The sequence below is a fragment of the Quercus lobata genome, chromosome 12 (assembly GCF_001633185.2).
Source record: "Quercus lobata isolate SW786 chromosome 12, ValleyOak3.0 Primary Assembly, whole genome shotgun sequence".
NCBI lineage: Eukaryota > Viridiplantae > Streptophyta > Magnoliopsida > Fagales > Fagaceae > Quercus > Quercus lobata.
Window position 1 is genome coordinate 29,132,188 of NC_044915.1, and position 27,876 is coordinate 29,160,063.

The following is a 27,876-nucleotide window of genomic DNA, read 5'->3' on the forward strand; positions in this document are numbered from 1 at the left end:
TGCTTTGATCCTACAAATCTGGTCATCTCTTTTCAATAAAAGAATGGAAAAATAGCAAAAAAATAGTCTCGACTTTGACAGATTGTACTTTTATATGCCACTAAAATGAGTTTGTTGTGGCTCACTGGCTCCCTTTTGGCTTGGAGTACTGGGATGAGTGGGTGGGTCCATTGTGCTATGAAAGATCGCTCTGCTTCGCCACACTTTGTCTTCATAGTCATGATGACTCCATCTCTTATGGTCCTCTAGCAATAATTGAAAATTAAGCAAAAGCTCCAAATACTTTTGAGCAAGTCAAACTGCTACAGGTCTGCAATGTGTTAATTGGCATGTGGTGAATCAGAAAAGATGGTCATGCATCCACATTGGCATATGCTGGATCCTAGTTGTACAGTCCGTTTTTTAATTTTTGTTTTTGTTACACTTTTCCTATCCCGTTTTAGTGACAGTAAACTTTATTTCTTGGTGATGGCTTATTTACTGGTGAAAATAGAATCGTAAGAAGTGAGAGTTGAGGTGTATGGTCTATTTAGATAAGGATAAGAAGAAAATGTCCCCAAAATACAAGAGTATACTCCTAAAAAAGGAAGAGGAAGACCAATCTATCAAAAGAGGTAAAACTAGGTTATCATGACATATATACCTACCTAATATGCTAGTCCATTCACTCAAACTCACATGGAAATCAATAATTAACTAATGGAGATCAAGCTTTCATACGATTTGATCTTCACAATTCACAACCTTAGTTACTTGCCAAGGAAATGACCATTTTTCTCTCTAATTCCATAATTACTCATTACGATGTGAATTCTACCTTATGTCATCCATTGAGTTTTATGAACATGTAAAAAGACAATTTTGAGCTTGAAAGTCTTATGCCATTTTGCCTTTTTAGTACCTAAAGCCATAACCAATCTAATTAGATAGGAAAAAGAACTCAGGGTTCTTTGTTAACAAAAAATTAGTATGATCTAGTACTACTAATACACTCCATAATCATATTTAGGTAAAACTTTAATACAATACATTAGGTTCCCAATTAAATTTAAACATTTGGATGGATTGAATTTAATTATCTTTAAAATAGACAACACTGTTTATGTTTTATTAGTCAAGTATTTATATTCAATTGGGAAATCTAACATATTACACCTAAGATATTATATTTAAGCTTTACCCATCATATTTATACCAATTTTCTTTTTAAGTGATTTTATTGGAATACTAATTAGATAATTAAACGTTCAATGATGGTTCATCAACCAAAGATTCACACACAATGCTTTGACTGTGAGAGGAGGGAGGACTCCTATAAGAATGAATAATTTCTATCAAGTTCCCAAAATATTTTTTTGGGATTACGTACCAAGAAAAAAAAATGTTTCCAAAACACGTGTACTCCATTAAGAATATATAGGAATTTGAACTTTGAAAATTTTATTAGAAACCAAAAAAATTACCAATTGATCAAAAGGTCATTGGCCATAATGTTATATATATATATATATATATATATTTATATATATAAAATTTTCACACTCTTAGATTTTTCAATGTAACGAACAAAACCCCTAATTCCATTCTAAATGGTGATTTTAGCATCATATATAGATAGGCCAACTGATGATCTCAAAACATTAAAGTGAATGCATGTGTAGCCTTATCTATATAATATCTAAAAGATGAAGTATAGTATTTATTGTTGTTCCGCTCCTAGAGAGCCACATTGGCTTTGCATTTCGGTCTACTTTGATCCGTTTCGGTCCACTTTGGTCCATTCAGTTCAGTTCAGATTATTTCAGTTCCCTTCAGTCCAGTTATGATCATTTCGGTCCACTTCAGTCTATTTTGGTCCATTTCGGTCTATTAAGTCCACTGCAGTCCATTAGGTTCAGTGTATATATATATATATATATAAAGAAAGAAAAAAACGTGTTACGAAACTCACGTTCTGTGACGACTTTCGTCTTAACAAGTTAATGGTCGCCACAATAAGTACTTAAAAGAACGATGACAGTTCCCTTTTTTGTGTGGAGTGATAAGATAATGATGTAACTTCGTTCTTCCACCAGACAGAATTTGAAACGAACAAAGAGCGCAAAGAGCTTTGACAGCAGCAAGAGCAATGGCTTCCGTATCAGTTGCTCTAAATCTCTCAACGCCAAGACCTTCTCTTCTACACTCACCATCACTACCCTCTTTGAAATTCTCTCCCGTTCACAACACTTCTCGAAGACTCGCTCTCTTTCAGCTCGGCATTGGTAAGCACCCAATACGAAACCTTTGATTTCTATTTTATTACATTCTGTTTTATTAAATAATTAGAAGAAAAGAAAAAAGAGAACCCATTTGTTGGTTTTTGTTATTTCTGGAGTTTTATGGTATGTTTTTCTGTTTGGTTCACTAGTAATCTGAGGAAAAGAAAGAAAAGCATTTGCATTTACTTTTGTCTATTTGAAATTTTAAGCTTCTGGGTTGTGTTGATTTATGAAAATGAATTAAATACAACTTAAATTGGCAATGTAGTTATAACAAGGCGAAGTGTGGTTTTGCTTGAAGATTAATATGAGGTTAAAATTCCTGTTTTGAATATATATGTGTGTGTGTGTTTGTGTGGCTTGGCTTTGGCTGATTTTTTTGTTTGTGACAATCTTTTCTATGTGGTTCCCTATAAAAATTTGAGATTCTATACAAAGGCTTCTCAAATGATTATATATATGGATCTGTTTGGAACAACTTATCTAGATTTTTGTTGAAAGTGTACTCAAGTATACTTATACGTTGAAAATTTTTGAAAATGTAAGAAAAAGTGAGGTTTGGAAAGCTGTATATAAAGGCTAAAAGTTTATATCAAACTCACCAATATAGAAAATATGAGACAAGAAAGAGATTATAGAGAATTAATGTCGTTTAGCCTTTGAGACCTACATGCCCTTCATAGGTATCTATAGTAGGCTAAATTCAAGACCAACAATACTTGAACTACAAATAGGATAATGATTATTTTTCTTATACTCCCAAGTAACATTAGAATTGGTATTTTTCTACAATCTAAGAGTTTATTTGGATACCGCTTATTTTGTTGAAACTGAAAATTTATGACTAAAAATACTATAGATAAAGGTAAAAGTTAGCTGAAACAGTACAGTGGGGCTTATGAATAGTACCAAAAAGTACAGTGGGGCTCATGAATAATAGCAAAAATAAGCTGAATAGTGAAATAATTTTCATTTTTCATTGGTATCCAAACGGAGGCCAAATAGAATTTAGATACAATAGACTTAGGCCTTGATATCTTTAACATCTCCCCTCAAACTAAAGATAGAAGTTTGAAGACAACTTGAGTTTAGAGAAAGAGTAAGACCTTACAGGAAATCATTATCGAATTGGATGTGGATTGTACCAGACTGGACCAAATGAAGTGCTGATAACAAGCTAGAACAAAGGCCAAATGCATGCGATGATTGAGGCTTGAATGTTGAGTGCAGTGCACTCCATACCTGTGGCTGTGGAGTCTCTTTATTAGAAGCATGGTTTGATAGAGATGCATGACTAGAAAGAAAGCCATAAAGGCTACTGATTGAAGGTGTGGTCCAAGTAACGTGAGCCTGAAGATGATAGAGACGAAAGAAAGCTAATAGAGGAGACTACCTATTAGCACGATTTGTAATACTCGGCCAAGGCGGTTGAGGATACAGAAGAAAGATGCACATGCCCATTGAATGCAGTTGAAATCGCCAATGTTGTTGTTACAGAGATTACACTTTGGGGAGACTCTAATTGAGTAATTCATATAACATATAGAGACACCACTTAACCTTTCTTTTTGGACATCAAATAAATAAGGTGTAAGTGTGCTGGACAACACCCTTTCTTCACTAATTATACAAGACTATTCTAACCTCAAAAATTTGTGCTATGGATGATAAATTGATAAAAACTAAAATGGACTATTCAACTGTGTTTTATAATCCTGCTATTTAAAACCATCAACCCCCATTTAGGCTCTAGCAGGTTTGTTTGCTTCTGTAATGACTGAAAAATGCGTTTATAAATTTTTTTTGGGTTTTGTACCTTTTTCTACAGAAAAAATAAATAACTTTTTTTAATGTAAAAAGTTAAACTCATTGTATTGTTAATACATTGTTTTGGTTTTTGTTCTCTGAGAGAGAGATGTCTAAGCAGTGGTTTGAGTGGAGCTGCATAGATCAGTAATGACTGATACACTGATAGGAAATATGATAGCTTAACAAACTCATGAAAAGGAATTAGTTAAACATAATAATATGGGCATAGGCTGTAGCTTTGCTATTATTACTCTTGGTTCAAGTACTAATGATTTGGTATGACGATGAATAACTTTGTTTCAAGCATTATTGATTTTGAATAGAGGACGCATCAATTGAATTCTTTTTGCTGTGTATTAATGAACTTTAAATGGTTCTCCAGCTCTCCCCCAGTCACAGTTATTTAATGCAGAAGCATCTAAGTTGTTTGCAGCAGAGGAAAACACAACTAAGGTTGCCACAGCTGGAAATATTACACGAGAAAGCACCTCTTTCACTGAGGTAGATGCAATGGATTGGGTAAAAAATGACAACAGAAGGGTGCTCCATTTTGTCTATAATGTCGGGGACTTGGACAAGACTATAAAGTACACCTATTTAATACAACAAGTATATATTTGAAAAAAAAATGAAGAAAAATTACTTTTGTTATTTTATTTTTATACAACAAATACAGTTTCAGTAATTCTTACTTTGTACAGATAGCTAATTGTCTAATGAGATGTAGATTTTATACCGAATGCTTGGGAATGAAGTTGTTAAGAAAACGTGACATACCAGAGGATAGATATACAAATGCCTTTCTTGGATATGGACCTGAAGAATCCAATGTTACTGTTGAACTTACCTACAGTAAGTCATTGTCCTATGTCACTTTATTCCAATGCAAGTCTACTTCATCCTTCTAAAAAAACTTGTAGTACACTTCCATACCGTATGATGGCTTCTCTATAAATTTCAAATTTTAAAATTTTACCATGTTGGCAGATTATGGAGTGAACAAGTATGATATTGGAACTGGATTTGGCCATTTTGGTATTGCAATTGGGGATGTAAGTTCCTTTTTCTTGAAATGGAGATGGTTTAGTCTCATGCAAACAACTACAATGTTGCATTTTTGTTTTATTTACTCAAAAACAGCATTCTGCAGACAATGCTTTATCAAGCAATGTTATAAAAATTCTTTTTGTCACTTCTGTCATCTATATATTGAAAATCATGTTAATTCTAGCAACAGCATCTGTGCTTTCTGAAAATGCTCATAACTTCTGTTTTTTTAGCCCCTTATAAGCAAAATATTTTTATCCTGGGGCAGTAAACTGTGAACTTGAGAATTTAGTGCATCTAAAGTTAGAGCATATTTTTGCAATGATAGTCAAACCTTGAATCTGTTTTACTGGTCCACTATAGGCATTAGTTAGCAAAGAGTTCTGCTAAAAAGAGCTCTCAGAAAGTCGTAACACTCAATATCTTATGAGGATCTGCCACATGGCATGTGTAATTCACTTCCATGAATTGCAGAATATCTTTAGTCACTTACATTTGATTTACATTTAAATCTCTTGTCAACTAATTTACATTTGATTTACTATGGTTTGCATACAACTACCTGAGTAGGCTGCCAAAACAGTTGATCTTGTAAAGGCAAAGGGGGGAAAAGTTGTCAGGGAACCTGGACCTGTTACAAATGGTAGTACAGTGATTGCTATGATTGAAGATCCTAATGGTTATAATTTTGAGCTTTTGGAAAGGGGGCCAACTCCTGAGCCCCTATGTCAAGTGATGCTTCGAGTTGGCGATCTTGATCGCTCCATAAACTTCTATAAAAAGGTGAGTAATGGTACACAGTTTTTAAACATGTTTCTTTATTGAAATTTTAAATGAGTTTATTTCTTTTTTGGCTGTTATGATTATAACTGACCTAAAGTTTATGCTTTTCTTATTGAATTTAAAGGCTTTTGGCATGGAACTTCTCCGCAAAAGGGATAACCCTGAGTACAAGGTAACTTCACACATCACTGCTAACAAATTCCAAGAATATTTTTGTATGCCTGTGAAATAAAATTTTTTAATGATAATCCAAATGCATCTGCATACCATCATAATTTGGTTAGACAGCATTGTACAAGTTTTGACCAAAGGTTGCTGTGGCTAATTTCAACATTAACTGCCAAATTCTGGAGCGTCAACTATCTTTACTACCAACCTATTAAGAAGGTGGCTGTTGGGCTATAATGCATGAATAAAAGTATATTTGTTAGTTTGGGTTGAGCTAGGGACTTGTGCTTCAGACCTTCTTCTACTTATCTCCTTTGAATTTCAGACACTAAGGCTTAATCCATCATTGCTAAGGAGTAAAGATGATGGCTTATAGGTGTCTAAGCCACCTTAGGAGTTGTGGAGTACACATTTTTTGGGATAATCTTGGGGCTTACACTTATTAGCTTCATCAACTCTTCTCATTCTCTCAATTGATTTGGAAAAAACATGGTTGATGTGTTTGGTAGGCCATTTATGTAGATCTATTTGATACATAATATCTGAACAGGATGCCCCGGCTTAGTTCTGTAGTGTTAAATACTGCTTTGTCTTTGAATCTTATTCCTGTTAAGCTTCCCACAACCCCCCCCCCCCCCCCCCCCCATTTGCCCCTTGTTTTTTCTTCCTGGAAAAGGCAATAAGATATCTTTCAGGCAGAAGCTGTGTTGGACATGTCTTACCTTGTTCAAATATAGGTGGTTTGGGGATATTACCCATGCAATCATTGTTATCTCACGATGTGAATTTTGCTTTATTACAAAATGTTTAGAACTAATTGCTATTTTAAAAGGAGAGTGCTAAGATAGTTTCCCATTCAATGGAACCATTTTTCTCGGTATTGCGGAAAATAAGCTAAGGAGCTTACTAAAAACCTTGCTCTTTGGTTCACCATTCTTAATGTGAGAGCCATTTTCTTGATGAAGTACTCTGTGCATTTCAGTGCAACACTTGCATTTTTCGCTATTCATGTTAAAAAGCATAGCTACTTAAGATGATTTGTTTGCTACTCTACATGATTTGTTTAATTTTTTTCTACTTTTCCAGTATACAAATGCCATCATGGGCTATGGTCCTGAAGATAAGAATGCAGTGCTTGAACTGACATATAACTATGGGGTGACAGAGTATGACAAAGGAAATGGTTATACACAGGTGATTCTCTTCCTCTTACTAAAGCATATTTTACTTTTTGGAAATTGTTATATAGTGCCCCATATGGGGTTCACTCTTGTTATCATATACGGTGACTGATTTTTATTTTGTGGCAGATAGCATTAAGCACAGACAATGTTTATAAGAGTGCAGAAGCAATCAAACTATTTGGAGGGAAGATTATTCGTGAACCTGGGCCCTTGCCAGGTATCAACACCAAGATCACCGCTTGTTTGGACCCTGATGGTTGGAAATTGGTAAAAGCTCTGATTCTTTTAGCTATGATTTGATCAAAATTCTGATTTTACACATTCATAATGAGAAACTGTCATGATTTCTTGCTTTCCTTAGGCTTTGACCACAACATTCTTGAATTTAGTGTGGCTGGACTTATGAAGTCATCTTGCTCATATTTGCTTTGTTACAAGTGGATAACTGTTACAGTTTGCCAATCTTTTTTTTTGTTTTTTTTTGGGGGGGGGGGGGGGGGGGGGGGGAGTGTAACTCTTTTATATATTATGACTGTCCTCCAATTATGCCTATGACAAAAAAAATTATTCAATCCTGTTAAGCTTCATAAATTTCAAGTTATGTCACAAGTCAAGATTTTGGAAAATAGAGTAAATTAAAGTGAACTTCACTTTGCATTTCCAATTAAATAATAGATAACTTTTTCACTGACATTGCCTGTATCAATTGGTGGTGCAAGATTTTGTTATGCCATAATAATAAATAAGTAATTATCTGGAGGTTTTACGTATGAAATAAATTTACACATTTGTATAAGCAATAAATGGTTCCAAGATTATGTTGATTTATTGGGTTAAAATATTGGTCTTCATTATTTGATTTGTTCTCTCCTTTTTTCTATTTGCCTCCTCCTCTTGCAGGTCTTTGTTGACAATAAAGATTTTCTCAGGGAACTAGAGTGACCAAATCTTCATGATAGCTGCTACACCTGACTGAATTCATCATAACAATTTTGTCTACAGAATCTCACATTCTTCCAAACTTATATCTCCAGAAGCATCCCATGTGATAACAGGCCGTATCCCAATTTGCTGATAAAATCACTCTGTATATGACTATAACAGTAGATATAAATGCTTTTCTTGCCCATCCAGAATTTTATTTATTTATTGGTCATAACTCGTTTATATGGTTTTTAACCTAAAATAATTTTATAAATCGGCATTATTCCTAATTTTATGAATCACATTATTCCTTCTCACTAATCATGAGGGTGAGACATTGTAGAATTGTCATATGATACTAACAACAAGAATGAAACAACAGCAACAATAACAATAAAATTTCATTATACTCACACCAGGGAGAGAACTTGCACAGATTATTGCTTCAGGAAAGTTACAATCACTCAGATTGTTCAAGTTAGACTTGAACCTCCTTTGATGGATGGTCTAGAGTCCACTATTGCTATAGTGCAGTTGGATCTCCCGGTAACAACAAATAAAATTGTTTATCTTGGCCATCTCTCATTATGAACATAGACATTTGATGTACACAACAAGTTAATTGTTATGATGGCTAAAAAAAATGAAAATCCAATTTTACAGTATTTCAAATTGTAAACTGTTATCAGCATTAGTTTATGTTGGCACGGCAATTCAACATATGCTGGATCCCCTTAGTCCACATGTGTTTTTCTCCTTTACTTCTGCATTCAAATTCAATTACTCTGTCAACTGTTTTTATCCCAAAATAAGCCATGTGTTCACTAGCATCTTCCCTCTCCCTTCCGGGCCATGCTGGTGTGTCATTGTAGACCCCAGAGACTATACCTGCAATCACAGCTTTCTCAACACAGTTGACAGGGGGCAGAAGCAACAACAAATTAGATTATTTTTGGGTATGAGACTTTGCTTACATTTCTTTGTTTTAGTAAATGTTCCTGCCATGTGCTTGCTTTTCATTTTAGCTACAACCTGTTCTCATTTTCAATTTGAATATGTATTTAAAATGATGATTTACAAAGATAAGAAAAACACACCAGAGAGAGGAAAAAAAAAAAAAGAACTATGACGAACATCCATATGTTCAATAATTAAGAGCACATGGGTTAATATATATATATATATACACACACACACACACATATATATATATATATATATAGAGGGAAAAAAAAAATCGTTTTCAACTGGGAAGTTGCTACTAACCAAAAATAAACTAGGGCATTGCTTGGAGCCATTAGTTTGATCTATTTTATACTTATATATAGAGGTGTATCAAGCCTCTTTGGCTTTTTACCTGCCAATTTGAATTTATGTTGAAAGAAACTCGCTTCCAGTGGAGAGCCCCTGCAATTGACAGTTATATAACAGAGAGTGTAACATTAATATTGTAGCTTATATGAGGTTGATTGATATAATCACAGTTCTATCATGGATGGTTCTCGTTAGTATCCTTATATACATATACCTTTCCTTGTACGTTTGAGAAGCTCTCCTCCTTTAGAGACAAAGTTCAAAGCTGTCAAGATGTTAGGTTCTTTGCCTTCTTCACCCATTTCGTCAGCCTGAGCAAACGTTGCAGCTCCATACCCCTTTTGCAGCCTGGCCCTTAGGGTGGCAGCTGCTCTTAAGGCTGCATTAATTAATGGTTAATTAGATAACATTCCACTGTAACATTTTATTAATTGATGTTGTCTCCAAAAAGTATTCTAATAACCAATGTTATAACATGTTTCTATACAGTTATGTAAGTCGTTGTCCATGTGGAGCTTGACTGTGATGCAAGTTAAGTGAGCAGTCTAGACTAACATATTGAAGTTGTTAGGGTCAAGCTTTTTGTCTTAGAATAATGGAATTTTAAAACACTTGAGAAGGATTTTGATACCTGTAGCTGCTCCAGCTGTTAGGGTCATGATATCTCCGTTAGTCCTTGCATTAATTGCAGAGTTGACTGTTGTTGAGATATGGTTATGATCAGCTCCCATTTCCTCTGCAATCTCAATGCAATGGGATGCTACTAGAGCTGCTGCAGATGCTATTGTTGTAGATATTTTGGAAGGCATTTTCGGATGGGCAGCTGACATATCAGGAGATGCATTTGAAGCTGCAAGTGCCGCAACAGCAGCAGCAACCCCTGCCACAGATACTGCTGCATGCAACTGTGCATTTTGGGTTCGGATTTCCTGCTTCTTCCTTTCCTTCTGATCTTTTAACCACCTCCCCATTGTTTTCCCTCTCAGTAAGCTCCTGTATAGCTGCAGAGTAATAACAAACATGAAAATGATGATAATTAGGAAACAGATGATTCTAATGAATATGAGTATGAGATACCCCATTTGTGAGCAGTTGACTGGAAATGAACTCTGGATTGAGTGCTTGATGAAGTAAAAATATTTCCTGCAAAGATTTATTGACTGTGAGGTAATCATGGATTATTCATCCAATCTAATTGCTATCCCCTTGCTGTGTATGTGTTTGGGTGAAAAATTGCAAATCCTGCGCTGTTAGCGACCTGTTCTTGATGTATATGTTAAAGGAGAACCTAATAGAACTTAACAAAATAACTTCATAATACTCATAACAGACAATTGTGCAGATTATTGTTTCAGGAAAATTATGATCAGACTCATATTGTTCGATTTAGACTTGAACCTCCTTTGATGGAGGGCCAAAAGTCCACTGGAATAGCTACAGTGAGGTTGGATCTCCCAGTTACAAATATGACAGTTATCATTAGTTTTAATAATTCTTGGTTAATTGCCCAATCACAGGAAAAACATGGAAAAACAAGTGGATTGTATCCACAGTTATGCTGCTGCCCCTTGAGAGAGAGAGAGAGATATACCTTCATTTCATCACTGTCTCTTGGTGAAATTGGAGGGCTGTCCCCACTTGGTAACTGCTGAAGTAGTTTAACATTTAGATCAAAGACAACGTATACAAAACATGACAAGCAAGATTATATATGATATTTCATTACTCAATGCAGTAAATAACAATATGATCAGATCAAGTGTTCAAATATCTTCAGTGATTATTGCATATTGTTTTTCTTTAGGCCTCAGTTTTATGGAAACACTCAAAAGATTTCGTTTTCATACACATTAGAATGGTCTTCTTAAACATATTAGAAGGAAATTAAGAAACCATTTCACTGCTTAAAAAGGGGTTTAGCAAGGATCTTACATATTCTTTTGAAGTCATAGAACTTGCATGAGTTGCATCATGTGCTTCAATGCCAATGGAGCTTAATGGTGTCTTCTCAAGAATATTAGAAGCAATATCTGTGCTGGTAAGAGCTTTGGATAGTTCCATCGCTGAAAGACTCCATGATCTGGCAAGAAACTCCATGGACTCAGTTGGAGTTTCAGGTTGGGCAGAAGATATTGGCAGCCACTTTGGTGGAGCATTTTCATCTATGTTCTCCAGCCGATGCGACAAGCATTTGGCGACACACGAGCTCACTGACATCAACAATAAAATGGGCTTAATGCCCTATATCTTGTCATAATGAAGCTTATGATCTTGGAAAGTTAGTCTATGTTTGTTAAAAATTTTAAAATTCTTTTACTTTATAGAGCTAAAATCAATGCAAAGTTGCAAACTTTGTTTCAAAAGCAAGAAGCTAAACAATGCCTTACTTTTCAACACTAATACTTCCACTCAAGTCTTCAAGAGAATGACAAGGCTGCTACTTCTGATACTAAGAAAGCAAGAACAAGATGATGATGATGAAGAGGGAGAACAGTTAGATATTTAACAAGGGAGGTGAGAGTAGTGTGAGACCAAGTTGCTTGTTACATTATTGAACAAATTCAAAGCACTAGAAGTGGAGGAATACGTGGTACATTCTTTATACGTCTTGAAAATGCTTTTCTTATTTTATAGAGCTGAAATCAATGCAAGAAGCCAAACGGCGCCTTTTCAATTGTAATACGTGCACACTCAGTTGAGGCTCTTCAAAGATAGTGGCAAGAGTGCAACTTCTAAATAGTAAGAAAGCAAGAGCAAGATGATGAAGATGAAGAACAGTTAGACATTTAATAAGAGGGTGAGTCCAATTGCTTGCTTGTTTCTTTATTGAAGAAAATAAAAGCAATAGAAGTGGAGGTACTTGGTACATTCTTTATACTATATGAAAGGACCCAACTCAAGATCAATCATTCTTGTCCCCAACGTACATGGGTGCTTTTGTTTTCCACTCCATTAAGAGCTAAGACCCATTTTTTCTCAGCTGCAAGATTCATCATGACTTGACTCCGATTTGTCACCACTATCTCTTTTTAAAGTAGGAATTTAAGGGCCTTTTGGTACGGAGTTATATATAACCTTCCAAACAACCAATATATTACATTCTTCTCTAACAAATTTACATAGTATCAGAATAAGAACAGTATTTCTGTCTCTTTTTTCTTTGTTGGGGAGGGTAGGGGTAGGTAGACTGTTAGCCTCTTATGCATGTGGGCGTATCTACAATTTAAAAAAAAAATTATAATGTAAAATTTTAGGTAACCCACATATAAAATAACTCATCTAGACAGATCTCATGGGGAGTCTCACATAATAGATGGCCTGAATCCTTCCACTAAAAAAAGTAATGGCACCAACAATTTTTTTCTTGATCCATTAGAGGCCATTTGGGTCTATGAGATATATTTTAGAGAGCTCTCTCTTATTCTTTAAGTCCTAAATTATAAAGAAAACGAAATTTATAATCTCAGATCTCAAGCACAAAACTAGTTCCTAGCTACTAAGTTCTTGATATTTTGTTTACCGGTTGTCTTGCACTCTGCTGTGGTTTTGTGATTTTCTTGAGGACTTTTAATTTTTTTTTTTTTTTTTTTTTTAAATACGATAGCATTTGAACTTATGGTGTTTCGCTTCTTGAGAATTGTTCTTTATCATCAAATCGAGACACTTATTGGTTTTGATGTAGACAAGATTCAAACTCAAGTCTCTAATTGGTTTTCATTCGAACCAAAAAACAAAAATTTAACTAGAATCCACATGTCAACTTATCTTGAGACTTGAGTAACACATTATTCTTTTAAAAAACCATAAATTTCACCGTATCAGTTGATTAATTTTTTTTTGGAGATATCAATTGATTAACTTAGTTTGACTAAATAAAGAAAGGGTTTATAAGTTTAGAGTGATGTTTGAAGAATATTACAAATTGACGCATCATACAAGTCGGAAACTACTTTGCCCAAAAGTATGTTGGTCTCAAGTTATATGTATAAAAGGTATAATTAAATTATATTGGTCTCAAACTTAAACAATAAATACTATAAAAAAATAAAAAAATTAGAATGCATCTAACTAAAAGTTTCTGTAGTCCTCTTTAGTTTTTACCATGGGATACCAAAATTATTTTTGCATCATAGATTTTATGCCAAATATTTGTGGTTAGAAACCTATAAATTGTTTAAATTTTCAGAAATGACAAATGCTATTAGAATCTACTAAAGGGACAAATGCTATTAGAATCTATTACTGTAGTATCTCAATTGTTTGTCAATATCTAAACTTATGATCATCTTTATACTTATGATGGACCTACCACTTTCATGCATTTGTGTAAAAAAAAAAAAAAAAAATTGCAATTCGAAGGCACACAAGTAATTCGATCCAACTTGTTGTGAATTTCTTAATCAGTTGTAGGAGCATATCAAAAGTCCTTAACAAATTGGTTTTCATACCTAGTACTATAGCATCATAGACGACTCAAAATTTAATATGAATAGAGTTGAATGCAATATGACTATTGGTGACTATGTCATATCACATAGCATTTGAATTTTTCTTTAACACAAAAAATTCTTAGGTACTCTTGGAGTATAGTAAAATGGTGTTCATTCCTCTCATAATTATGATGGACCCCATTATGAATTTAATGAGTGGGGCTATCATAAATGTGATATAAGAGAACACTATTCACCGTGCTCTGGGAGTACCTAAGAACTATTCCTGTAATACATCAAGAGAAACACTCGTTATCTTAGTAGACAATCCTTCCAATGTGTAGCCCATTGGTAAGATTGAATATTATTTTCAATTTGGAAAATCCTAATATAGCACTCAAAATGAGAGAGAGAGAGAGAGAGAGAGAGAGAGAGAGAGAGAGAGAGAGAGAAGTTTTGGAAGAGGAAGAGAAAATAAAGTGGTGGGTCTGTTGAGGTTAGACTATACATTTCCTTTTTATTTTTATTTTTTAGAGTGATTGTATATCTTCCTTGACCATACATCTCCATTATTTTACATAGAGTGGCTGAATTAAGACTTGAAAAATGAGTAGGAACGTTGGTTTGGTCAAATAGGATCAATGAATCTGAACTACAAACTATTGTTTGTAAAGAAATTGAAGAGTGTGTGTAGTCTGAGGGAAGCTTGTACGGAGGAAGAGAGCTTCTAAGTGAGTTAGGGTTTTGGTTTTCAAGTTTCATCTACAATGGGGTAGGAGAAAGAGAGTTTGTAAGTGGGTTAGGGTCTGGACTTTCATCTACACATGAGAAAGGATCATGCTTAGGTCATAATATGTAAGGAAATAAGTGGGTTTGGACCAAGGATGTCAATACCGTACCGGAGGCCGTACCGGTTTGGCTACCGGTACGATATATTTCAGATACCGGTGTACCGTTTCGGGTTTACCGCTATTTTTTATATTTATAAATATATATATATATATATATGTATGTGTGTATGTGTTTGTATATATATATATATTATAATAAATATAAAAGTTTACCATAAAACGTTTCCTCAATTCAAAACTAATAATTCATGGTTTTAAACTTTAGTATCAATTAAAAGGGAAAAAAAAAATAAAATAAAATAGAAAGCTTAAAAGTTACCATTGCATACTAAAAAAAGAAATAATACTAATAAGTTAATGCAAATAAGTTACCATTCTTTCCTAACAAAAATTCAAAAATTACAAAACTTAAAAAAAAAAAAAAAAAAAAAAAATTTCTGTACCGGCCGGTATTGCCCGATATTGGCCAGTACGGCCGGTATTTTTACCGGTACGAAACGTAGGGGTTAACCGTACCGGATCACCGGTCGGTACGGTATATTCCGACCGTACCTGCTGGTACGGTACGGTATCAACAACACTGGTTTGGACTTTTCATAATGCTTGGTTTAATTTTCAACAACAGCCCATCTTTTAGATAATAGTAAAAAGAAGTTAACATAATTTTTTAAGTAATAGTAAAAACAACTTAATGAGAAGAGGTTAAAAAAAGTTAAAAGCAATATTAGAGCACTACATGACAAGAGTTCATGCACTCTCACGTGAAGTCTCTAATTATACCTTTAGCATTTTCCATAATTTTATATTCTCTCTCCTCTCCTCCCATTTTGCCTCTGTATTCCTGGTTTTAAATCAGGACTAATATGACAAGTTATGTTTGTCCCCACTTCTTTGCCACCTTCACTTTTCCTAATAAAATGAAAATCGTCCCACCAATGTTATTGTTCATTCTTTCTTTCTTCTTCTTCTTCTTCTTCTTCTTCTTCTTCTTCTTTTTTTTTTTTTTTTTGTATGTGTGTGTGTGTAGAGATGTTATTGTTCTTTTAATATGAAGAAGAAAATTCATTCACAATATGACTTTGTTAGCAATTAGACATGATACAGCTTTTGGTCAGAGCAAAACAAGTTTCCACCGGAGACACGTGACTTCCACACTGGTTAATGTCTCCAACACTCGGATACCAAAATTGGCATGATTATGTTTTTTTTTTTTTTTTTACATGAACAGGGTAGTCTATATTTTCTGAACCCTCCCATCAATAGGAATTCTTTTTTTTTAATAAATCAATTGTTACAAGAAATAGAGGAATAGAGGATTTGAACCTGATTATCTTGGCTAATTTACTCAAATTTTCACAAGAAAGATGGATTATCACATTCTAATCTGGCCAAATGTATTGAATCCAAAAAAAAAAGTTCCGACCAAATGTAAACTGAGAAAATATGTTGATAGAGTGCGGCATGCCATCAAAAGATAAGGTCAAAAAATGTTACAAATGCACAAAGCACAATTTGAGGGGCTCTTTGGCAGTTTACGAAGTATCACACTCTGGTTTTAACACGAAGACAAATTCAAGCAAAGCCTCTGGTCCTACCTTAAACCTCTCGTAAATCGTAATAATCTTAAATTTGGGCCAGTTGGTTCGATTTGATGTGGTCAATTTTTGTGACTTTAAGGCTGACCCAAAAAGTACAGGGCATCTATATATTCTAGCTCTTTTATCATTGGCCGAAGTCTTTAATCATGTCTCGAAGTGAAAATCGTGTAATAAAGTCACCATATACTTTTAAGTTTTGTAAATCCTGATCGTGATCAATAAACAATGATCAATCACTTCACCTTTCAACAGACCCTTGTTAAGCCTAATTCTTGCAAGGTTGATTTGGGATAGCCTGAAATAATGTTGATCCCTTTAGATTCTAAACTTTGTAGGTCGGTTTCACATTTAGGTTGAATATTTTGAACCCACTCTAAACCAATTTTACACATCCCCGAAGATCCATACCCTTGTAGACATGCCCCAGAGAATTTAACACATCCAGAAAGATTGCTCCATTGTTGCAGAGTTAGGGTGAAATTGGGTTTGCAGAAACTACCCCAAAATTATTTTTTGCTAAGAGTTGGGGGATTGTATCAAACAAATGACTTGTTCCTTATTGGAAACCAGTATTTGTCCCCCCAGATTGTGTGGAAATTTTTGTTCCCCATAGCTCTCCAGCATATTTGGATGACTAGGAACAAAAGGCAATAGAAGACCAAAATTTGATCCCAATGCAAGGAAAATAGACAAAAGAACAATTTATAAACTTATTGGTTGGGAGCCACCTCCAACTAGTTTCTTCAAGCTTAACACAGATGACTCAAAGTGGGAGAACCCAGAACAATTTTTTAATTAAGAAAAATCTAACTCCATTAATGTCTCCCCCATATAGTCCTCTAATCTCTGACTGTAAAACACTACTCTAGGTCTCTAGCTGTTGGATGTGGTACAACTCAAACATACACACCAAGAAGGAAGTAACTATGCAGAACTTTTGATAAAGGCAGAAAATTGTTGTATTGTAATCTCATCATTTGCTAATGCTTGGCGTGTTAGCTACTACCTTGTACTCAAACTTGTCTTAATTAAATTTCCTTTTGCACACGGACAAGCCTACTACATGCTAATAAATATGCGTGTAAAATACGTAGCATGATATGATTAATGCTTATGGATAATTTAACTGGTGACGATTGTTTAAAGAGAAATAATAATGCAATTAGTTACAAATTCTACGTTATTATTCCAAGCCAAAAGACCTGCTATCTTGCAAGAAACTACAGTTAAGACTTGCAAAAAAAAGTTAGTAATTAAAGGCCAAGAATGAAGAAACTGCTCCCTAGCAACCATATAGAGACGCTATATAAATATAAATCCAGTGCGTTTTAATCCCTTAAAAATCTATCTATCATTTTGAAGAGGGTGTATGGTTGAGAAACACAAGGACGGAGAGTTAAACCCCCAACCTCCTTCTTTTGCCTCCATCCTCTTATATAAAAATATAAAAATAAAATAAGGGAAAAAGAATAAACCAGACGAAATAATGGTAAAGACACAGTCACAAGCAATGAAAATATGTGACCCACTACAAAGCCCTAAAAACAACGGAACCCTTTCATATGTGGAATGCAATGTAGCACCAACTATCTAGTGTAGATCTGGTATCTCTAGGGAATTTTGGATCTAGTGCTCGGTGCCAAGTTCTTTGTGAATCAATGCCACGCCTTGTCTCCCTCATGGGGAGAACCTAGATTCAAATCTACCCTCTTCTTGTAGCTTCCCCACCCAAAAAAAAACTATAGCTTGACTAAGAGGAAAAAAGAGGGGGGGGGGGGGGGGGGTGTTAATAGAGAGAGAGAGAGTTGGTGTATGTTGAGCCCTTGAAATTATCTACACTAAAGAACCACAGCTCCGAAAATCCCTAGACCAACAAAAAGTTGGATCATACAAACCATCTCCATTTGACATCAAGATTCCATGAACTTCACCCATTCATCCTTTACATCTTCTCATATATTAAATCTGAAGCATAGAAAAATAGAAATGAGGGCCAAAAAGGGTTAATAGAGCACTCACTATATAATCAATTACAAGTAACTGCATAGAGCAAAATAAATTGATACCTGAACAACCATGCAACAGTAGTTCTCAAATTCGGGAACCTGAGATCAAAATTATCCAGGTGAACTTCCAGAGCTTTGATCCAAAAAAGATACAGCAATAAGAACAGAAAGCAACTCATCCTGAATTGAATGAAATTTATAGTCAAAACAACCAAATAACATCAAAGAATTTCTATGATCTACTAATTAACAGAATAATGGAATAAACACTACATATCATCCACTGAACAATATGATTTGAAACTGGTTTAGTCATTTTTGCCACCTATGCACGCAGAAAATCCAAGCTTTAACTTGAGAGGGCGAGTGCCAAGCTTTGATTTGACCAAGTCCTAGCAGTATCCAATGCGTCTGTACTTTGTAGTCCCCTTATATTAAAACTTCATTCGATTTTGCAACAGAAGATCTCAATCATTCCAAATTTCATTGTAGTTGCCAATGTTGTGCATGCTTTGATGCTATCCTTTGGATCCATAACTAGAGGAAAAATGAAAAGGGTAAACAAACATCAATAGCCTATCAACAGTATGCATTTTACTAAAAATTTTGGCCCTAAAAATGTTCCATACAGAATGTAAGAACATTTTAAAACATAAGGGATCACAACAGTATGAAGTAAAATCCCCATACCAGTTACTTGGTTGAGGAAATTCGTTTCAATGATGCCATCCAGCTGCTTGAAGTACCAGTTCCATTCCCGAGCCCACGACCTGCATATGCAGTTTCTGCCTGCCCATCAGGTTTTGAAAAATTGCTTTTGAAGGATCTTGGCATAGCAGACGAAGTAGATGCCATTGCTGCATTGCTCACAGTCTGCAACATTGATATCAAAAATTGTGATTCACATTGATTTTCCACATATGACTAAATTATAACAAAATGAAATGATAATTGCAACAACCAATAAGGAACAAACCTATGAGAGATACAAAGATTATACCACATCAAGTGCAAAAGGTGATTAGAAAAAGTCTTACATGTTTCTCCTTCAGATTTGAAGCACTCAAATTCTGAGCTTCTGATGATCTAAACTGCACATGAACCTGTTGATGAGTGTTTTTACTTGGTTCTCTAGGCTCAGTAGCCTTGGCTGAATAAAAAGCATCCTTGCCTCCTGAAATTAAAAAATGAACACCATACATGATGATGTATTGTAAAGCAGCATTCTAAACATAATACGAGCTCTCTAATCAAATAAAACATAAATATAAAGTTACAGTATCCCAAATAAATAACATTCCTCTTAGCCAAAGGCCAAATCTAACTATGGCTTAGCCCATGATCACCCCAATGATGGTCCTTAGATCAAGATCTGAACTGAGAATTATATGAAATCCCCGTCATGAAGACTTGCATATCTTCCCATATGGATAAAGAATAACCAAAGGGGCAGCTGAAAGGGCTGCAGCTGTCCAGGCACACATCAAAAACCCAAAGAGATCCAGGATTAAACTGTAACCCAGTTTTCCAAGCCATTGTTCATTTCTACTTTACTTTTCTTGGATAATAAATTACAGTGATGAATGGTCCACACACAACAGACGTGCCAATATGCTATGTAAAACAAACTGGACCTATTACATTTTAGTGGGGAGTTTCCTGATTGTACCCTCCACAATGAATTCAGGGTTGACTGCAATCCCGGTTTGCAGTCACAGGTTTAAGTTTGGTGACAATTACTTCCAGCACGTAAGGGAAAGGACAGAAGCTTACCTTTATTCTTATCCACATCCATAGGCTTTGCTAGACTACTTGTCGCTCCAGTAACTGGCTGCAAATTTAGTAATAAACTTGTGAGAGAAGAATAGTGATGCAGCCATGGAAGATCAATTTGCTACTATGCAAATTTTTCTATTCAAGACTTATTTTATGTCCTAGGGTTAAAACAGTTTTTGATTTGGGTTTTTATTTAATAAGCTATGGTCAATTTTCAATTCAAGGACAAAACTGTAATTTCCAAAAATCCTGTGAAGTGAGGGTATTTTGGTAGTTCAATTGAGTCTAAAATTTTCAAAATCATAAGTATCTAAGGTTTTATTTTCTGAGTTTAAGTTGGTCTTTTTTAAGATATTAGTTATTACCTTATTAAGTTTTTAGTTTACTAGTCAAACCAAGAGTCCTATACTAGTACAAGACTATAAAAATGTGTGTTCAATGTAATCAAAGAGAAATGGATTTAATCAATAAAATAAAATATTGCGTGTTTTAGTATTAAGGCAAGTTGGCCTTATTGTTGTTTCCTTTCTTTCTCTTCTCTCTTCTCTTTCTTGTTGTATTGTTATAGATAAAAATAGCCCATGGCCACCATAAAATCCTCTCTTGCCCTTCTTCCTTACAACCTACATCAAGGTCTGTCTTTTAACTAACAAAACCCTAAAACCCCACATACTTTCTCTATCAAATAACCATTAAGAAAAGTCATCCAACCACCTTTTAATTCCTAACACAACCCATAACCTTTATTCAACAATTCTAAACCCAATATCCACAAATTCTCCTAACCCTAAACCCATCATAAGCACACGTAGATAAATTCCACAATTAGTCCTCCAGCAAACAGAAACAAGTAAGATTCAATAATAACAACAATTAGAAAGGCCATCAATTATTTGAAGTAATTTTCTAAGAGTTCATGGAGATATAATTAAATCAGTGTTTAAGGGGGGGAAAATTAACAGAAACACAATTTTCCACACATTCAATTTTATCACAAGCAATTTTACTTGAAATAGATGATAAATCAAAAGGTGATGGAAATACTAACAGATGATTGAGCTTGCATATTTGTCCGTTGTGTCTGCTGGTATTTTAAAATGGTCCAATCAAATACATTATCAAACTCATATCCTGCCAAATATGGGGAAATTGTATATCAAAAGCCAAACAAGACTGTCAATCAGAATATAACAGCAGAGAAATGAGAATAAACAATATTAAAATGACACTACCAAATAATATGATTAAACAAAGTTTTCCAAAGAAAGAAAGCTGGTGAATCTAGAATAGAACAACATCGTTAAATAATGGACCCACAAATCTGAAAAATCAATCTATCAAGTACAACATAGTCCACTTACTAAAGTCTAATAAACCTTAGAAGTTTAAACTTTGTCATGTTAAAATAGAAATAAAAAACCAATGACGCAAATTTATCATCTATATATGCACCATAGTATAGAAGTATAGCAATTTGGTTTAGTTTCCAAGGAGAAACAAAATCCCATATGAAAAGAAGACACAGCTAGTTCCTTATAGCGTCATCGACATGGCTCAATAATATTCTTTTGTAACCTAAGTAATTGCCTTGAACTGTTCTCATCATGGCTTATCCAGCCCGATGGATGGGAAAACTGCTCACTCTCTACACGAGTCACATGAGAGAATCCTGTATGTCTAACTACCATACCTATAGAATAAGTGTTAATTTGGGCAGCACCAGCATCCCTGGCTAGAGTTGCCAGAATAGAGAAAAATCAAAACTAAATCAGGCACCAAAAGCAGCCAAAGCCTCTATTCTATAGCCTGACAGAATGTATTAAATTTGAAAATAATCTTATGCTGTTTGAAGCCTTTAGTTAGTTTGTTATCTGATTCTCTTAAAGTCCAATTGGCTATATAAACCATGTCTAAATCAGCATGATGTGCTTGGCTCACATTGTCATGTTTTCAGACACATACTAATCCTTTTTTGATAAACACCACTAGTGACACAAACCCCAACATCCAATGCAAATGATTACACTTCTGTAGCAGCTCAAAGGAAAGTTTAACCATTTGTACAAAATATCAACATGTCTGATTCACAGTTCTAAAAACCAATGGCGTGCAGCAAAATTTAAAGATATGAATTGTAATATTCACTACCTTCCCGATTAAACAAGTCACGAAACAGGCGCTTCAAGAATCCATAATCAGGCCTCTGATCAAATGTCAATGAGTGGCAATAATGGAAGTATGATGCAAACTCCACAGGATGCGACTTGCAAAGGACCTTTTATAAACAAATGTAAGTCAGTTGAATTATAACATAGATATTATACCCCCCCCCCCCCCCCAAAAAAAAACACTAGATTTTGCAATTTCAATTTCATTTAGCCAATAAAAATAAATCTCCAGAAATATTTTAAAACTGATCCTCCTCTCCTAGATTTTATCTAGTATAGTGTACTCTAGTGTCAACCCCAATTTACATTTTTTGTCCCCATGTGCACCCACTGCGGGGGGGGGGGGGGGGAGGGGTGGAGGTGGGGGGTGGTGGTTTGTTTGCTTGGTGGTATATCTCATGGAAATTTACAGTTATGCCTTGTTCACAAAGAGCACAATAATGATTCCCTGTAAAATGCCAGCCATCTTTTGAAAAACATTCTTTTTCATTAAGGTCTCTTGTTATTCAAATTAACTTTCAGGTTATTTACAATATTCTTTGGCTCCTGAAAACGAACTTGTCAGAGAAAAGGTTTAGTTTCTTGCGAGTGGGTGGATGCTTTGTTGGGGCAGGATTGGGAGAGTCAAAAAGACAAGCATATTAGAATATGCAAATGATTTCCTCAACGCAAATCATAAAGACAAAGCATACATCCATCACATTATGGACACAAACCTCAATACGAGTTGATAACTTCTTCTCACATATCTTGTCATACTTTTGCTTTTTTGTGGCAGCCTTTAAACCCTGCCAAGGAAGGCTAAATACAGAAATAAATCAGTCAATTTGATGGACTCAAAACATCTAAACCTTCAACATTGTTGAAAAACTACAAACCAAGGCAAGACATACCTTCCTCTTAAAAAGTACAGGAGAACATAGCCCAGTGACTCCAAATCATCCCGACGGCTCTGTTCTGAAAAGAAGAAAAAAAAATTGAAATCAGAAATTAAGGAAAGAGTACAGCAATCTATCTAGTAGATGGAACATACTACATCTCTCTACTTACCAATTCCCAAATGAGTATTGCAACTTGCATAACGTGCAGTCCCTGTTAAGTTTTTGTTCTCTCTGTGTGAGTTTATCAAGAGGATGGGGAAAAGCAATATTTAGCCAACTGAGATCTGAGTATTAGAATATTAACAAGTAAAATAGATGCAACTAATAATATAAAGGTCAAATTCAACTTACATCTGGTGTAACTTTAATTAAAGTTGCAACACCCAATAATATAAATATTTTGTTAATCCACAGTTAGATCAAATATTCCGTGTTTATTAAGCACGCCATATTCATATTAATCAAATGTCATCAACCATCATATTCATAGATTCATGCTTCTTTTTCTTTTTGAGAACTAAATTCATGCATTTGGTACAATATAAAAACAAAAGAAACTAAAATTTTGAACAATTTATTTGATGAAAGAGTTCTTATTCTCCAACCATCATAATATTTGACAAACATGACTAGCATGGAGAAAAATAAAATCCAACAATGGGTTTGGTGAAAACCGAGCCAATAAAAAGATTTTAGGTCATATAACATTTACCAAAAAGTTCCACCAAGTAAATCTTGAACCTGACCCCTAATACGAATGAATCACTAAATTGGTAAGAAGAAACTTAAAGCAAAAGTTCAAGAATTATTACTTCTATTTGAAAAATGAAAAGGCAAAATTTAAAAAGAGATTTTGGACCAATCTGCATACCAACTGAAAGAGTTTCAACACAAGCAGATTAAGGTATTCTCTTTGACAAACATTGATCATAACCATAACAAAAACGTAACTATTGATATAACTACAGATGGGGAAGATAATTTAAGATGTCCTATGGTTTACAAAGTTGGGAGCATTATCAAAAGCATATAGTTTAATTTAAAGAAGTAAGAGAAATCAAGATTACACACGAACAAAGAGAGAGATCTTTAGTTTCAGTCTTTCCCTAAACGCATAGATATAAGATAGTGTGTACATAAAACAAAAGCTATAGAAATGGAGAAATACAGATACAAACGTAAAATATAGTCAAGTTTCAGTATTCATTGCAGCCTTGTCAGGAAAGCCATCTCCATATTTCGGTAAACTCATTGTACTTTCTCCATCATGTGCAGATGCAAAGGCAATAATTTACAATTCTTTAAATGAGCCTTCTATAAAAATTTCTTATGCTTTAAAATCCAGTAAAAAAATTCAAATTCTTTCCCTAAAAGAAAATCTCCTCGCATGAAAAAGTTATCTGTCAACCATAGAATTTCATTCAGAATTTGAAGAAAATCATTTAAAATGTATAATTACATTAACTGAACCATATTGAACGAAAATATGGGTAAAATATACATTTAACATGGTAAGACCATCCAGAACAGAAATCAGAAACAAAAAACACACCAGATTTCAAGCAAGGATCTAGACATAGAATATTTACTTGTAAGGAATATGCCGATTTGTCGTGGGGTCCCGAAATCTTTTTGCAAGTCCAAAATCAATAATATAAACCTGATAAATATAACAAATTTAAGAAAAAAAATGGATAACAGATATAGATTGGGTGAGGGGGGGGGGGGGTACAAAATATTAAGAGTTTAGACATTAAAGTAGAATGAATAACAATAATTATTACCACATTTGCTTTCCTGCCAAGACCCATGAGGAAGTTATCTGGTTTAATGTCTCTATGCAAAAATCCTTTAGCATGCACATACTCTATTCTCGTAATCTGCAATTTAGTGAATGAAACAAAATCAAAAGTATTACATATTTGCTCATTTAAGAAAATGTAATGATTATGATGTTGGCGCCCCCTGCTGTATACATCCTGTGTAGATGGGTGACATCCCTTTTTCTGTTATTCAATGAAATATTTACTTATAAGAAAAAGGGTAAAATATAGTCAACAACCCTGAGGTTTGGTGTAACGTCAAACAAGTCCAAGACATTTCAAAACGGACCAACTCGGTCCCTTAACCCAACTTGGTCCCTAAACAGTTACTCATTTTTCTCCCCTCTCACAGTAATTAGGGACCAAGTTGGTCAGTTTTGAAATGTCTTAGACCTGACTGGCATTAGCCCAAACCTCTAGGGTGTTGATTCTATTTTACCCTAAATAAATGTAATCATTAGAAATATAACTATTTGTAAGTTGCAACACTAATGATGCAACATACCATGCTGTACTAAAAAAATATTGCCATGTTGACATAAATTAAGAAAAACAACTTGGAGTTTTATGACTTACATGAATTAAAAACCAGTAACAAATTCTGTCTTTAAAAAAAAGTCACGATTTAATCACCACATAAGAAATACAACAAAAGTTTTATAATGAACACAACTCTTAAGACCAGATATAATACATGAAGATACCCTGAAAAGAAATATAAAAAATAAGACCAACGAACCCCAAAAGAACAACAATTCTATAACAGTTAAAAACATGGCAAAACATAGGCTGCAGCAAGCTATGACAAGGTAAAGATAAGTGATTACCATTAGCTCAGCCAACATTAAGACTGTTTTCAAGGAAAACTTCCTCCCACAGTAGACAAAGAGATCTTCAAGACTTGGTCCAAGAAGGTCAAGGACAAGAATGTTATCATCTCCATTCACCCCGCACCATTTCATGTTCGCAATACCATCTGATGGTTCCCAAAAAAATGGACTCATTAACAACCATAACAACATAACCAAGCTAAAAGGCTCATAATAGTTTTCAAGTTTCAAGTCTCAACAAAAAAATTTCAGCTTACTTCCTCCTTGAAGAACACTATACAACTTGGCCTCATAAAGCAATTGCGGATGCTTCGTCTTCTGGTTTTCCTATAAACCATAAATGTATTACTATCTGAGCTATAACCAAACTGACCTTAGCTAAACAAAAAAGCTAACACAAACATTGTTTTATTTTCTAAACAGAATACTATTTGATACAATCAAATTTCTTAGAAGGAAAATTTGTACAGAAAATTCCGAAAAGAACATTAATTTCATCGAAAAACAATAATCGTAACACAAAAGAAAAAATCAATTAAAAAAATCAAAATAATACTTACAATCTTAACCGCCACGATTTCAAAGGTGTCTATATGTGTAGCTGAAATAAATCAAATATAAAATAATCAGAATCATGAAAAATCAAAAATCAAAGCTAAAACCAAAAAATTAAAAAAAAAAAAAAAAATTCTAACAGACCAAGAAAAATTTCACCAAACGATCCGCTACCGATTTTGCGACCTAATTTGTACTTATCTCCGACGATCCTCTCCATTTATTGTATCTATATTGTCTGAATCGCTCTGTGGAATTCGATTGAATTGGAAGCGAATTTTGGGGAAGAGAGAGAAAGCTAGGGTTTTGATTTGGGGAAAAAGGTGAGAGCGGGAACGAGGGCCGATTTATAATTCCGAATGAGGACAGGGGCTGATTTGAAATTAGAGAAAGTCATTTATTTATTGAAAGAGACTGTTTTTTTAACTTTCTCAAAAAAAAAAAAAAAAAATACTGTTTTTTTGACAACCGAAAGTGCCTATCACGGCTTGCGCTGTTTTTTGAGATTGTGTTCGTTCCTTAATTTCAATAAATAGTAAATAAATTAAGTCAATTATGAGAATTTTTTTAGGTGGATTGGATCGGGTTTGAAAATTTGATCTGTTTTTCCAATAAATTCTCAGTCTAAGTTAGGATGACATTTATTAAAAAAAATCACTGTCTATGAAACAATATTCTTCTTTTTATAGAACTTCAATTCTAGCTCTTTGGTTTCTCAAAAAAAAAAAAAAAAAAATTTCTAACTCTTTAATTTAGGGTGTATTTGAATACCGCTTATTTATTGAAAATTGAAAATTTATTACTGAAAATACTGTAGCAAAATAATTTTTAAATGTGTAAATAGTGTCATGGGACCCAAAAATATATTGGTATGCGTGTTTTTGTATTTTTGGCTGGGTCATGAATAATGCCGTGGGACCTAACTAAAAACGCAAACGTTGAAAACGCTCCTCTGCCGCTATCCAAACTCACGCTTAATGTAACAATTTTTTTTTTTTTTTTTAAATATCATATTTGGACTTTCATATGAGCAATTGATTTGGTCATTTGAATTTTGATTTGAACAATCAATTTAGTTTTTTTTTTTTTTTAAAAAAAAAAATCAACTTCCTTCTCCCTATGTATGTGTTAAAAATACTTAGAATTCTAAAAAAATAAAAAATAAAAAAAAATAATTGGTCATTTGAATTTTGATTTGAAAAATCAATAAGTCTGGGACTTTTGTCTGGTTGAATTTTTTCAAGGTTATAAGCTAACTCGTTTATTAGCAAAATCGTGAAAACATGTTTTAGACATTGATAATTTCTCTAAATAAAGAAATTTCTTATTTCTTAGAACAAGCACTTTCTTTAAAATGTAGTCACTATCTCAATTTATGAATAAAGTTTTTAGTCTTCCCATAAAAAAAATTTAATAATAATATGATCAGTCTCATATTAGGTTGGTGACAATCATACTTGGTGTTACT

The 27,876-nt window shown here is 34.1% G+C and overlaps 3 protein-coding genes across 10 annotated transcripts; 1 reads left to right on the forward strand and 2 right to left on the reverse strand.

Moving 5' to 3' along the window:
• Positions 1-2,023: 2,023 nt before the first annotated feature.
• Positions 2,024-8,450, forward strand: LOC115971536 (probable lactoylglutathione lyase, chloroplastic). 5 transcript variants are annotated; one of them, XM_031091518.1, is made up of 9 exons: positions 2,024-2,264; positions 4,504-4,679; positions 4,772-4,922; positions 5,058-5,122; positions 5,688-5,900; positions 6,025-6,072; positions 7,155-7,262; positions 7,379-7,519; positions 8,153-8,450. In XM_031091518.1, exons 1-9 carry the CDS (start codon positions 2,129-2,131, stop codon positions 8,192-8,194), a joined length of 1,080 nt encoding a protein of 359 aa, XP_030947378.1. In that variant the 5' UTR covers positions 2,024-2,128; the 3' UTR covers positions 8,195-8,450. The 5 variants fall into 5 exon arrangements, with proteins under 5 accessions (XP_030947378.1, XP_030947380.1, XP_030947376.1 ...); XM_031091516.1 differs by having other exon boundaries at positions 2,025-2,264; positions 4,453-4,679; XM_031091519.1 differs by having other exon boundaries at positions 2,025-2,264; positions 4,453-4,571.
• A 114-nt stretch (positions 8,451-8,564) lies between these two features.
• LOC115971535 (VAN3-binding protein) lies at positions 8,565-12,459 on the reverse strand. Its single transcript, XM_031091515.1, has 9 exons — positions 11,878-12,459; positions 11,423-11,700; positions 11,082-11,138; positions 10,568-10,633; positions 10,122-10,491; positions 9,705-9,869; positions 9,534-9,583; positions 9,151-9,208; positions 8,565-9,064 (listed from the first exon to the last, which is right to left on the reverse strand). Coding segments are annotated over exons 1-9 (1,242 nt in total). The 5' UTR covers positions 11,879-12,459; the 3' UTR covers positions 8,565-8,867.
• A 5,177-nt stretch (positions 12,460-17,636) lies between these two features.
• Positions 17,637-26,788, reverse strand: LOC115971549 (casein kinase 1-like protein 3). Of its 4 annotated transcripts, none has more exons than XM_031091538.1 (17): positions 26,553-26,788; positions 26,414-26,454; positions 26,111-26,180; positions 25,851-25,999; positions 24,985-25,080; positions 24,790-24,860; positions 23,370-23,431; positions 23,213-23,276; positions 23,036-23,120; positions 22,300-22,426; positions 21,200-21,282; positions 20,149-20,206; positions 19,413-19,549; positions 19,066-19,248; positions 18,701-18,912; positions 18,436-18,474; positions 17,637-18,334 (listed from the first exon to the last, which is right to left on the reverse strand). In XM_031091538.1, the coding sequence occupies exons 1-14, from the start codon at positions 26,626-26,628 to the stop codon at positions 19,069-19,071; spliced, it is 1,299 nt and encodes a 432-aa protein (XP_030947398.1). In that variant the 5' UTR covers positions 26,629-26,788; the 3' UTR covers positions 17,637-18,334; positions 18,436-18,474; positions 18,701-18,912; positions 19,066-19,068. The 4 variants fall into 4 exon arrangements, with proteins under 4 accessions (XP_030947398.1, XP_030947397.1, XP_030947396.1 ...); XM_031091537.1 differs by having other exon boundaries at positions 18,436-18,555; XM_031091536.1 differs by having other exon boundaries at positions 18,436-18,912.
• Between the last annotated feature and the right edge of the window lie 1,088 nt (positions 26,789-27,876).